General features: G+C 30.3%; 1 protein-coding gene across 1 annotated transcript; it reads left to right on the forward strand.

Annotated features, from left to right (window-relative positions):
* The first annotated feature begins 409 nt into the window (after positions 1-409).
* LOC145318977 (G1/S-specific cyclin-D2-like) lies at positions 410-13,999 on the forward strand. The gene is made up of 4 exons (XM_080160774.1): positions 410-753; positions 1,563-1,651; positions 4,998-5,124; positions 11,419-13,999. The coding sequence occupies exons 1-4, from the start codon at positions 529-531 to the stop codon at positions 12,124-12,126; spliced, it is 1,149 nt and encodes a 382-aa protein (XP_080016900.1). The 5' UTR covers positions 410-528; the 3' UTR covers positions 12,127-13,999.
* Positions 14,000-14,699: the final 700 nt, after the last annotated feature.

Genomic DNA, 14,699 nt, shown 5'->3' on the forward strand with positions numbered 1-14,699 from the left:
AGAGGTTGATTTTTTTTGAGCTAAGGGGGAGTTTGAATGGTAGAAAGAATTAACCTTTCTTAATTTTACCCTATTCCTCAACCTTTTTTAAGGTAAAATGCCCCTTTATATCTTGCAAGGGTAAGGGAATCAAAAAACCCATTTTAAACACCGTCTGGGGAGAAAACATTCTTAGAACGCTCAAAAATGACTCTACGAAGCAGTTATTGGAATTCGGGTCTTTTCTGCCTAAATTTTGGGCTTTTGCAGCATTTATACTCCCGTTAAAATAATCATGTACGGTACAACTATATTTGAAGTGTAGCACCGAAACTATAGGTTAGGTCGGGTCGGGTACATACGGCGGGGCGGGTTGGGACGTGCGAGTTACCCCATCCCTCCCTCATTACACACACTCACTTCTCCACTCAGTGCAACTTTGGAACTAAAACTGTTTAGTGCAAGATATACACACAAAAAACTCTTCAAAGCCTAAAAATGCTCAGCTGATTTTGAAATATTTTTTTTTACAAAAAAAATCCCGTAAAAATGATCTCACCAAAAAACTTGACCAGCCCTAGTCTCACTAGCATAGAGCGGCCAGAATTAAGGGCTTATTGTGACTTTAATTTATATAAAAATGACAAAGTTCTGGCGACCCTAGTCTCCAGAGAGGTCAACCTGCCGGCTGGAGGTCCAACTCTACCTGCAGGAGGAGGTCAACCAGAGGTGGGCCCACAAATGCGGAGGATTGTAGCTAATTGGATGCTCGAGGTAATTTTTGTGTATAATTTTTTTTGTAAAATACAGTTATCTCTGAATATTTTTTGTCAAGGAATATGTTTTTTTTTTCGTGAACAAATATTTGTTTTTCATTTTATAAATTTATATTCTAATGCATTAATGGAAGTTATAATAGCAGAGGATTTTTAAAAATATTTTATTAAAGAAATACAAATCAAATTTGTAAATGTAAATAAAAACTATTTAGAACCTATTTTATATTATAAAATTATTTGTGTTCTGTAAAAAAATCTCTACAAAAATACAAAATAGATTTCTGATAAATTAACTTTGAGCTTGATATAAAGAAGTATTTAAAAAATCACTAAACCTTTCATTTGAATACTCTAGAATCTAGTGTATGTAATAATATTTATATAGCAGCAGTAGGAACCATTTTACGACTTTATTTATGTCATAATTGTTCTTGTTTCATTATTAATAAAACTTATTTAGTGATTTTAAGCATCTAAAATAATAGTATGATTTTACATAATGTGTTCTCATTTTATTGTGGACGTATAGATAGAACTTTGGACTGTAAATTATACCAGTCCTTAAGTTTTCAAACAAACCCTCTTGTTATATGGCTTCAAAACTTTGAAGACTCTTAATAAGTTGGTTCAAATTAGCAAAGTTCAACTTTAAATTTTAAATAATATAAATTTATCTGCCATTGTCTTTTCCATGGATTAAACAGAATATGGAATAAACACGCCTGATAAAAACATAAACGAATTTACCGCCATTTTTACATTAAATTTATAAAAAACGAGTAATTAACTAAATTTATATTTTAGGTTTGCGAGGAAGAAAATTGTCCGGCTCAAGTTTTTTGCTTAGCCATCAATTATTTAGATAGATTTCTAGCTACAACAAATATTAGAAGGTTAGTACGTCATATTTATTAGTTATAGACAGGGCTCGGCAGCCGCGCGTCAGTCGCCTGTAAGGGAAATCAATCTTTATCAGCTGGAAGTCCAAACCTGGCTCAAATATGGCAATTCCTATTTTCAAAACAGTTTTCAAATCATTCAAATTGAGGCTTAGTTGCGGCTAAGGTGCAGCTGCCGAGCCCTGGTTATACTCGAAATACCTTTATAAAGAAAATCCTGAAGCTTTTAAAGGTTGGGTTAATTGTCAGGAATGAGGGTCGACATTTAACCGTAAATTACGCTGCTACTCAAAGTTTTATAAGTTTTTGGCTAAAAAATCTCATTGCATTTTGACTAGTTTGTTTTAAACTAGTAGTATCACAATATTTCGAACAGTAATTTTATTCTTCAGCAGGGGTAATTGTGTTAATCATTATTGGGGATGTATATCATCAAGTGTATGAGATTTTCCAACAGAAGACAATTGAGATTGTGTACATTGTGTGTTTTAAACACAAGAAAAAAAATTGAGATTAACAGACTTAGAATTAATTAAACATTTTTTTTTGCAATATATAAGAAGTTTAGCTAACCAACCATAACAAACTGACCCTAATTCTAGACTAGCTTTTTGTTATTCTAATTTCATTCAAATTTCTTATCTTATTGATTTGCAGGAATTCTTATTGGGTCTAGGGGTGGCCAGTCCGCTTCATGCATTGTTTAAGCCTAATCCTTTTAAAAGTATCCTCCAAACTTAAATGATATGTTTTTATACTATGCAATAGTCAGATATCAAGGCAAAAGACGATAAATTAATATACCGCAAGTTATAAAAGACTAGATGATAGTAAAAAATAAAACAAAACATAATAGCCAAAAAATCTATGTAGAATTAAATTAAACTTGAATTGAAAAAAATGCAACATTCTTAGTTACCTGATTCCTGCTTAAAATTAGCTTAGCTAGCATTTTCCGTGTGTGTTATTTAAAGATTGAACAAGCCAACACAAAAGAGTGTCCTATTAATCCTTTTATAAGTTGCAAAAACTGTGTGTATGTGTGACAGCGTAGTGAGTCGGCTTAAACTTGTCAAATAATATCCCACTTCAACCTTATCTTACATTATAAGAACTGAGAAGTTTTTTTTCAAATCTGAAGATACATTTATTTCATCCTTTCATTTATTTGATTTTGTTTTCTTATGGAGGGTTGATAGATCTCTAGCCCGTTTAAATACATATTAATTTTGAACCCTAAACAAGAATAATGGGCCAAATCCTATAAAATTTCTTAGGCTAACCTACGAGTGAGAAGTCTTACATATTTCATATCAATGCATTGCCAAGGAAACCCTAATCCTACGTTTTTTATAGGATTTGGCCTAAATCTGATAAAGACAAATCTTAAGCCACCTGACATTAAAATTGAAAGCTTAACAGTCTAATGCTTTTTAGATCTCTTATACCAAACGCATATAATTAAATGCTTCAATACAAAATTGCTCGTAGGGGTAGATGTAATTTTAATTGTTAGACATTCTATTGTTTGAACATTTTCACTTATCATAAAAAAGTAAATGTAAAATAAAATAATCAAAAATTATCTTCTCACTAATTTTAAATTTGAATATTTTTAATAATTAAATCAGCTGTTTGTGTGAATAAACTTTTGGTGTGCGGTTATTTTGCTAAATATGCACAGCAATTCATTTGAATCAAATGAATATAATTAATAATATATATCTTTTTAAACTTATGCAAAATCATTAACCTCACGAAGGTAAAAATTATCTAATGGTATATTAAGGAAATGTAAGTTAAAGTAGTTAAGAAATATCTGTGGTTTAACAATAATACAATTTATGAGTACAGTTTTGACAGAGAAACAAATCTGGAATGTACCATTCCAGTTTCGTATCTATTGAAAGTGGAATGGTAGATTATAAAAATCATATCGGCCTCGATGATATCATTACCATGAGAGGGGAAAATGGAATGTTTTTGAGAGGGTCAAAACTGTAATTATATTTCTGCTTCTATGAAACTAGATTCAACCTCCTAACTGTTTAATTCAATAAATGTTTGTGAGTACCAGTCTGTACAGGACTAATATGTTTGTGTGTGTATGCATGTTTGGCTACAACTTCATTTACATGTAATCTAGTTGTCAAAGTATTAATGTATTGCACTAGGACTTTTCCTAATTTAAACCCACACCTTTTCTAATATAGTGTCAATCACCCTTTCCTCTTTTATTGTTTTAAAGTCTGGTGTGAAAATAGAAAAACAAAAAAATTGATATCAAATATTAATAATGTTCACATCTTTTTTTTATAACCTAAGTAATTGGATGTCCAGTAAGATCTATGGTTCTTTTTCCTCTTTTGATTAGATAGATTTTATAACTTTTAAACATCGTGTTAATTTTGCTAAATTTCTAAAGCAAAATTTGCTGTTTTAAGAGAAATTTGTGTTGACTTTAATCTTTTTGATGTCATTCATTAATAATAATTGATAATAAAATATTTATAAAAAATGCAATATACATATTTTATCATAATTTTATTGTTTCTAATTGCAAGTTAGTTGAAATAATTATCAGAAAATTAAAAAAAAATCTATTTTAATAAAGAAAAGAAATTAATTTTTAGAAAATTCTTTCCCTAATGCCCAAGTTCACAAACAACTTTTAGAGGTCGACCGATTTATTCTGTAGGTCAACCTATACTAGTACAACTAACAAATGTCTTTATAAAATCGGTCAACCTAAAGCTTCTTTAGGTCGACCTAAAATTTCCAGAGGTCGACCTATGTGTTTTGTGAACTAGGCTTATTTCTTTTCATCTGTCTCTCCTCTAATGTAGAAGAATGTTGAATAGATTATTAAATAAATATGATATATAACCCAAACAACTACCTGGGTCCAGTATCGGGGACCTTTTTCGTCTGCTAGCAAAAAACTTTCTGCTCTTTTGTAGTGATTTGGATGTGTTAATATTCCCGACGCTTTTGGCTATAATTCAAAGACCCATTGGAAAGTTGGCACAGGGTCCACGGGGTGGGGACATACAGTTATTTAACCACTTCCCCCGGCTATTGTTTTACATAAATACATAACTCTCAGGGAATCTTATAAATCCTGTGTTCAGTCGTTATAAGAGTAAAGTAAAATAGTAACATAGAAATAATACACCCTCTAAAGATAATTATTAGTTATTTATATAAATTTGGAGGGGAGGGTGGGTTATTTCATACATCGTCTACTATAGTTGTTCTCATTATCCCTATAACATTTTTTATGATGTTGTCTAGCTAGTGCAGAATTAGCTACCTAACCTTTCATTTATTTATGTTTCAGAAACCAGTTACAGTTACTTGGAGCTGTCTGCTTGCTTGTCAGTTTGAAAGTTCGCGCGCACAAAATAATTTCCGCGGCAAAAATTATTGAATTTACAGATTTCAACGTCACATTAGAAGATCTTTTGGTGAGTCATTTTTTATGTACAATTTTTAACTTTGATATTGAGGATTTTGGTATTAGATTTGTGTTTTAGAATGTTGTCCATCTCAAATCTTATGTATATTGTAAATTTTCACCACTACTTGTTTATTAATATGTTATAACTTGTATTAAATTGTAATTTAGTAAATTTTAATTATGATAGTAATTACATGCTTAGAATTGTGCCCTTATATTTTGTTTATCTTATATAAGTATGTTTATACAATACAGACAATATTACACATTAGCACAACAAAGTACATTTTTTAAAAAGAATTTTTAAATGATATTTTTTGCAGAAATGTATCTTCTAAATCTTACTTAACCTAAACTAATTATAAAAATGTATCCCAATTTAAGTAGGGGTTTGGCTGCTTCACTTGTTATTATTAGAGAAAATGAAAAATTGCGGATTTTTAAAAAATAATATATTTTCTTAGATTTTCCCAGTTGTTTTAAAGAAGAACCTTGCCTATTTACCTCCCCATTATGATGTAGCAGGATGCCCTTGGCTAAACATTCATGAAATGTGTCTAAAAAGCTGTAATTATAACCAAACAAACGTCAAACAAGGCCCATGCTAGGTTGTCATATTATTAGTAGCATAGCAACTTTTTATTTGGGGTTTGTCTGTACGACCGTTATGTTTATCATTTGCACTGTAAACAAATATCTTATAAGTCATTTATAATGAACATTTTTATAAAACTCTGCATAATATTATTACAGTTAACTGTTCTTTTTACTTGAAAATGTTTTACACTTTACTACTAGTTTTCTTAGAAGCTGTGCCACTAATGAACATAATTGTTCTTGTTTTGATATTTAGGGGCGGCCACATAATGTCTTATGTCATATTTTGTCATTTTTAAAGCTACAACTAAAAACCAAATAGAAAAAGATTTTATTTTATGATATAGCCTTGACGAACTTTTAGGCTTCAGTTTGTGCTTGGTAGGTTTCAATTTCTAGTAATAATTCAAAATGTTGTACATGAAGTCAACGTAAATATAGCTCTATGAACAGCATGTCGATATCATGTCATTTATAATCAGTTTTTTAACATGCAAAATAGATAACATAAACAATTATAAATTATGACTGAATGCTTACTAGAAAATGTTTTGTTTTAAAAATTGAATTAAAGCTAAGAATGTTATCTTGTATTCTTTATAATTAATAATAATGTCTATTCATGTTTAGCTTCGTGCTTTAATCTTGCATACCCAAGCTTAATATAATCAAAATCAAATATGTCGCTGGGTACATGGTGGGTTTAAATATTAGTTTTAATCTTGCATACCCTAGACTAATATTATCAAAATCAAATATGTCGTTGTAATTGTATACTTGGTGGGTTAATCATGTTTTCATCATTTTAAGTCTATTTAGATAGTTAATTGTGGACTTATATGGCATCTCTTAAAAGTGGTCACCGTTTACATATCATTAAAATGCTACTTACGACTAAAGTGTGTGAGTAATTTTATTGTGGAAATCTTTTATTTTGCATTTAACACTATTCTAATTAACAGCTTTTTCTAAAAAAATATATTTAAATAATACAATAACCCACCAAGGATTAACGACAAAGTTTAATGAAAAAATGGTGTTATATCATGTTTGTGAGAGAGATGGTGAGGCCCCCTGCCTGTGCTAATTTTCTGCTGCAAAAGCAAAAAATAATTAAGTTTTGAAAATATATCATGATTTAGGTTGCCCTTGGCTACCAAACACTTTAATTTACTTTTCTGTACAACTTTTTGTACGTTGAGTTTGTGTATATTCTACACCTTACCAAACTATTATCAATTTGAAACTTTATTAATAACACATAAAACAATTTCTTATGCGTAAAGTTCTGCCTCTAGTAATTAAATAAAGGGTATAAGGTCTATAGATTAGTGTAAACTTTTTGGACATATAGCCTTCTATGGTAAAGTCATTGTGTGACAACTTGCCCTTGAATTGTCCCCTAAAACACTCAGCCCCCTCCCCCTCCTCATTTTTAATAATTTTACGCATCTTTCTCTATATTTTTATACTTCCCCTTTTTTGTTCTCTAAAATGCCTAAATTTTATATAAAAAGGACAGTCAATAATGAAAACTTCCTTTCTTTTCAAAATACTATTGATGGTTTTACTCCAAGAGGGGATGAATAGTCTTTTTAAACTATTCAGTTTAGTTTAGAAAAAAAACCATCTCCTGCAAATTAACCTTAAACCTGCCTCTCACAAGTTCTATATTAAGCTATTTTAAGAATTTTGAGCACAAATAGACATTGCACATACCAGCTACTTAAGTACATAGAATTACCCAAATGTCACTGCTAACCATTTCTTAACCTAACCTAAATTCCTTTTTTTGCAAAAAGTCGTTTGTTGTCTTTTTACGGTTGAACAGAAATTAATATCGCAACAAAGCCAAAAAAATTTTAACCTTACTACATCCCCTTTTTTTGATGCCATAACATTTAATATTGTTTTATCTACCATCATTTAGCTTCCACTCCCATCACATTAGTCTTTTTCCTCTTACAGGGAAAGGATAACTATTTTAACAAGGACGATAAGTACAATAGGCAAAAAGCTTTTGAGTAGTACCCCTGGTTGGGTCCCTAAAGGTTTTGGAATTTCGTTGGTGTAAAAGTTTGGGACTTAAAATCTACAGAAGGTTATATTGTTTTTGTAATCATAGTGTACTCAATTTATCGTCCATTAACTTATCCCGTAAATCCCTGTTAGCATCCACACAGACCTTGAATTAATGTTAAAGTGTATCAGCATTAACCTAAACCTTAGTCAAGTGTACATTCAACATATTTGGTTTTCTCAGCCACAGGAACAAGTTTTCTGGAGAAAAAAAAATTAGAACAGGGGAGTGCAAAAATTTTGTAGAATATATTACACATATTGAAATCAGGGCTCGGCAGCCGGATTTTTTATACAGACTTGGCTACGGTTGTGAATTGTAGTAACAAAGGTCGCATTTGCTTTGGTTGCAAAAATAAGCTGCGAATACGAACGCAGCTTATTGCTGTTGCCGAGCCCTGCCAAATATTACTATTCCACCTTAATAATTTTTTCTTAATATTTTCTGCCTTTGTCTCTGATTATTTATGTTTTTCCCGTTTTAATGTCTCAAAGAAACATTACTTCCAACACCCATCATTAAATAAATTAGAACTACAATTTTAGAAAAAGCAAAGCAAATCTGCAATGCAATCTATCTTAGCCTAAGATAATGATCATTAAAAAAATATGCAATATATGATTAGGAATGGAGGAGATATTGGACTGTTAACTAACTGGTAACCCAAAAAATTCTAACCCTGTCATCTTATTTGTTTGCCAAAAACTTTGGGTACTTTTACAGTTACATTTTTATCAATTTATCGTTCTTTGTTTTATATCTTAAGATAACTGGATTTAATAGAAAAATATGGAATATAAATATAAGCACATGGGAAAATGTAAATAAAAGATGAAAAAATAGATATAAGATATAGTTAGTTGAAAAAGGAAATGGCATAAGAGGGAGGAACTTTTTGGCCTTGACTAGGATCAAAAAGAGGGGATGAAATAGATAGATAAAAATATACATAGGTGGTAATTTGTTATTTTTTCAAGGGGACTGAAAAGTTATTAGGGGGCTAAAAATTAATAGGTACCGTTCATTACAACCAAAAAAGAAGTCCCCTTAGTCCTTTCCAAAAATATGGAACAATTTTTATACATAAATTTCTTTAGCTTATTTCAGCTGTAAAGCATAAAATTAAAGTTGTTTTGGTGACTAAAAAGTTAAGTACATAAATTATGTAGAGTTAAACTTATTAATTACTTTTGCTTATGTGTAATTTTATTTGTTTCGTTTGAACACTAAAAATGGAAGCATTACTAATAGCTTTGATGACAATAGCTGCATTATTAGTCAAGGTTCGATACTTAAATATAAAACACTTTCGGTTAACATAAAATTTTATTTTGGGCTATTGGATAAAATATATTAATTTTTAGATTATATTCTTCAATGAAATAGAATTTTTCAATTCCAATATTTGAATGATAATTAGAAAATTAAAAGTAATTGACTTTTAAGTATCGAACCCAGAACTATTATTATTAGTTGTTGATGTTTGAAAAAAGGAAAACTAAAATTACCCAAATATTTTATATAATAATATTTGTCTTCTGTTGAAAACCTTGAGAATTTTTACCAATTTTTTATAATGATATGTTATTTGTTACTTTTAAAGGCAGTTTTTTTTGTCTTTTTATTTTAAAAAAACTATATTTTTATTCAAAATTAGAAATCTTAACAGGTCAGACAAAAATTTAGATAAAAAACAAAGCTATAAAGACCTGATCAAGAATAATAAATGGAAAAGCTAGGAAAAAAATTAATTACAGTAAATTTTTTCAGAAATTTCAGCTTAATAACTTAAATTTTATCTTTGTTTGTCCTGTTCAGCTTATTTGTGACCAAGAAGCGAAGAAGAAAAATCGTGGAGCCTATTTGTCTGTCTGCAATCCATCTGTCTTTGTCTTATAGAAGCTGTCTGTTTTCTGTCAAGCTCTATCTATTATTATGAACTGACAAGAGACAGACAGCTCTTCTAAAGGACAAACTATCATCATGGAGGATTAACCCGGATGACCTAAAGAGGACAGGTACACCACAAGATTTAACCTGAACCTAGTTAACCACTTGAGGACTGATACACCACTAGTCCTTAATACGATTCACTTGATTCTGGTTCAGATAATGCTAGCCATTTGATTGTACGATTTTTGTTTTTACGTTCTAATTGTGTCAGTAAATAAGAAGTGCCTGTTTAAATGCCAAAGTTCCCCCCTCCTATTTTTTTATTTTAATTCTTTACAGTAATTCTTTTGTTTTATTTTTGTTAAAATTAAAGTCATTAGTTCTATGTGTAACGTATTGGTTCTGAATGCTTCGCAACCATTGGATTTAATCTTGTTTAACCATGAAAAATACCTAAAATGTTTGAAAAATTCAAAGTTGTAAAGAATTATACATATATACCTTTAAGCACGGATTAGTGTATTTTCATTTTGTTGGAAAAAAGGGTTTCAAGTAGATTTATTTCACTACGCCTATTCACGAGTATTTTTCTAGATTTTTTATCCCTTTTAAAAAATGTTCTAGTGTTTCTATAAATCAGAAAAGAAAAGCTGCTTTTTAAAAATAAAATTTATTTTTTAGAAAAATGTACTGCTTATCTGGATTGGATGGGAAATATATTTTTCAATCATTTTACTTTTAAAAGTTAAAAGAGGACTATCTAGTGTATTATGTATAATGTTTTTTAATCAAAGTAAATTTGTACTGTATTATATAAAAAAAACTGCAACAATCCATGTACTTATATTTTTACTTTCTTGTATAAACACCAACAATCTAAAGCAGGGTTGCTTTGTGATACTTTATTGATCCATTGATATCTCAATTTGTTATCATCCCACCAAAACTTTGGTAATTTATCCGGCAGGTAGGTGATATTGGCAATTGAATTAATCTACTAGATTTACTATAATCAATGGAAGAATTTATTTTTATTTTATAATAGATTATTAAATAAATTATTTTTACCTAATAAATTTTTAGTAAAGTTTTAGTGTATCAACCAAATTTTTACTCCCAAAATCCTTTGATATTTTTTTTTGTAAATTTGATTTGGTACTGTGTGAGTAGTATTTGAAAAAATGTAATTTTATAGTAATTTCATATTGATTACTTAATTTATTAAAAGCAAAGCTTTTTCATAATAAGTTAAAGCACACTTTATGGAGTTTTAACGCATATAAAAATCTGGTTACTGTTATTTTTTGAGTTTTGATCTCAGTGTATGTCATCCTTGTTATTAATTGCATCAAATATTAATAATTTGATTTTCACTTTAATACTTTTTTCTGTCTATTTTATCTGATATTATTATGCTATTATTGTTGAAATTAACATTTTTGCTGCAGTTGATATTGATCGTTTATATAATTGTTGGTCTTTCATGTAGGAAGGCCAATTTAGTCATTTATTTAAATGTAATTTTATTTGATGAAAAATATGAATTTATTTTAGTACATAATTATCTGGGAATTTATCTATGTATTTGGATAATTATAGTTTTCAATAAAAAAAACAAGGACATATATATGAAAAGAAGAGCATTCACGTTCAGGATACTCTTAGATATTTCATTAATTTTTTCAAATGCTTTTGTCATTTTTTTTTACTAACAATTGTTTTTTATTTCAGGAATGGGAGTTCCTGTTGTTATCCAAACTTGACTGGGACCTGTCAGCGGTCATAGCGCCAGATTACGTGGACCACATCCTGCTGCGTCTGCCAGTCCTGGACACTCCGGACATTGTATGGAGCCTGGAGGGAACAAGGCGCAACGCCGAAACGCTGATCTACATGTGCTACTCGCAGCCAAGCCTAGCGCTGTATCCGCCGAGTTTGATAGCCGCTGCTAGTGTCATCACAACACTGCGACCAGTGTTAGACCGTGTGCCGCACGCCCACAGAGATACTCCATCACCCTCCTCATGTTCCTCACCCAGCAGCGAATCAACACATTCGTCCCCGACAAGTTCAACATCGCGGGAAGCTCGTATCACAGATCCTATAGATCAAGTAATTGACGCAGTAGAACGGTTAACCCTGGCCGAACGTTCTTTGGTAATGGAGTGCATGGAAAAATTGGAGGAATTAATGCGGGCCTCGTTACCGCCCTCCCCCAGCCCCTCACCCGAGGGTTTAATTGAGGAACAATACACATCGGGGCCGTGCAGCACACCCCCACCATCCCCCTCATTATCGCATTCACCGCCGTTGACAATATTATCAACCCCGCTAACAAATTTCACCACTCCGACAACTTTTTTATCAACCCCAATAAGAAAACTTTCAAAGGATAAATTAGAAACAGATAGCAAAGTTGAAAATTCTACAAAAAGTTGATTTTTAAAAATTTCTAATTTTATTTTCTATGTTTATTAGTTTAATTCAAAAGAATTACAAAATTTTGTTAAAAAATTTCTGTAAACGATAATTTTATGATTTTAAAAGATTTTTAGATAAGGTTTATGAATGAACCTAAACTGTTATGTAAATTTTTAAAACAGAGGGGGAAAAGAATTATGAAAAATAATTAATATAGTAGAATGTTTCATTTTGTTTAGAATATTATAATAGGGTATTTCTATTTGATTAATCTATTGGGCAAATAGGTAAACCTTTTCATAGATATGTATAATAAGGGATCTTAAAGGAACAGATAAAGAACCTCCAATAATGATAACTGAAATTGCCCTATTGTAAATAAAAACAAATCCATTTGTCCATTCCCTCCCTTAATTATAAAAGGAAATAAATATTATTTTTAAACCTATTCTATCAATTATTTATCATAATACTTATCTACTATCTTACTATCTTATTGTAAATTTGTGAAAGTAGACATAATCATTACCATTAAACTATTTTGCCCTTAAACATTATACAAGGATGTCTACATTCATAAGTAGTGCAGCTTAGTCCTTGTCAAAACTGTAAGAAGTATATCAATATTATGCAATTTCAAAGATTTAAGTCTCCTATAAGGCATTTATAAAAGGTTGTCGTGGCTGACTTAATATTGACTTTGTATTTTTGAGAGAGAAAAATTACAATGTTTAAGGTCAAATATATGGCTTTATGTCAGCTGTAGTTACTTTTCCAGCAGATTTTTCACTAACTATGTATATACTACAATGGATAAAAAGGACAAACGTACAGATAAAAAAAGTTAATTGTAGCTGCGCTACGTAAAAATCAGGTTTACGCCAACTTATAATACCCACCATTATGCAGCGCACTAAATAAATGAAAACATCCCTGAAAACGACAAGTGGACCTCATAAGACCCCCCCCCCCTTCTAGGCAATTTATAGATACATAATTCTACATGGGCTAACCACACAGGGTCAATCTGGACCAACGAAACCAACCCTGAAAGAATATTTTCTAATACGTTTTTAATGGGGTTTAACTGGAGTTGTATTAGGTGGGGGGGAGGGAAGGGTCCACTGACGATTATGGAGGGATGTTGCCGAATAAAATTCTCGGCACTGGTGGGAGGAATAATTTTATTCTAAATTATCGCTTACAGGAAAAATTATACGCTTATATAGTTTTATTTTATCAGTTTTTTTGCTACATGCTAGAGTTAGGAAATTTTTACTGGGATTTTGTGATATGTAAATGGAATAAGATATATTTTTCAAAGTCATTATTAAACCTCTATGTTAATTTTATGATTTCTTTGATTTGATCGAAATAAAAGAAAATTATTTTCTTTTTTTAATACTACTTATTTTATTTACATGAACCATTTACATTTTCCTAAATCCCTAGTTTTTAGAATACGCTTTCAGGCGATAAAGTGTTAAAAAATTGTATCTTTCTATGGCCAATTTTTGACAAGTTTTACAATACCTTATTATATTTAAGTCATTTTATGTATATTGTATAGAAAAAATATAAAATTTTGCAAAAAAATTTTGTGGCATTAATTTATGAAACCTTTTTGTAGTCGTTACTTTTTCTTTCAAAGTTATAAATACAGGATTTCTTAATAATATTGACTAGTTGTATTTATAGCTGAATATTTTGTTGAAGTTTAATGTGATATTGACATTTAACTGTTTCTTTCTCATTATAATGCAGGATGTCCTAAAAAAAGATTTTTATAAAAATCTTTTTAAATAAATCTATTTTTGGACATACTCCATTGTTTAAAAAATCTGCATTATAAATTAATTGTTCTAGTTGAAATATAAACTGGTGAAATAAATATATTGAAATATTTTTGATGTTTTTTTTTAAATGTAGCTACTCCATAATCTTGTTTGTTGGTTGGCTTTTCTGTCAGTATGTCATAAATTATATCTGATTTAACCGTGGATTGGACCACTGAAACAAATGTCCCAGGATGGTTCTCCTGCTATTTTATTTTTAAGCTTATATCAGGGGTTGGTTTACTTCCCCCCTCCATCCCTAAGGGGTCAGATATTTTAGTATGTACAATAAATCTAATTAAGAACTATAACATCTAACCAATTAAATCTTCCATTTAAAAAAAGAACCGTCTTTCTTTTTAGCAGCGAAGCTAGTCTATAGTAATCATGTTTGTCTGAAAGAATGTCTTCGTCCATCCTTTCATTTTAGGAGGGTGGGGAAGTTGGGGACGGTAATTCGTCTTGGGGGAGGAGGATGTATAATTACCCGCCATATTTTGAAGGGGATAAAAACATTTTTAATGTAAGATTTGAAAAACAAGGATGACAACATCCATAAAAGCGAAGCACTGAAACGGTAGGACAAACGGACATTAACACTTGTCTATAGTGTCTGAACTGAATAATCAGAATATAAAAGTATCGAAAGAGTCGAATCAAAATTGTAAGTAAATTTGTTGAAAAACTGCTTGATACAGGATAATGTTTTGGGCATACTTACATTTTTAGGACTTGATTATAGAGTTGCTTTGCTTA

The sequence above is a fragment of the Acartia tonsa genome, chromosome 5, assembly GCF_053477335.1.
Source record: "Acartia tonsa isolate MP-2025a chromosome 5, ASM5347733v1, whole genome shotgun sequence".
Taxonomy (NCBI): Eukaryota; Metazoa; Arthropoda; class Copepoda; order Calanoida; family Acartiidae; genus Acartia; species Acartia tonsa.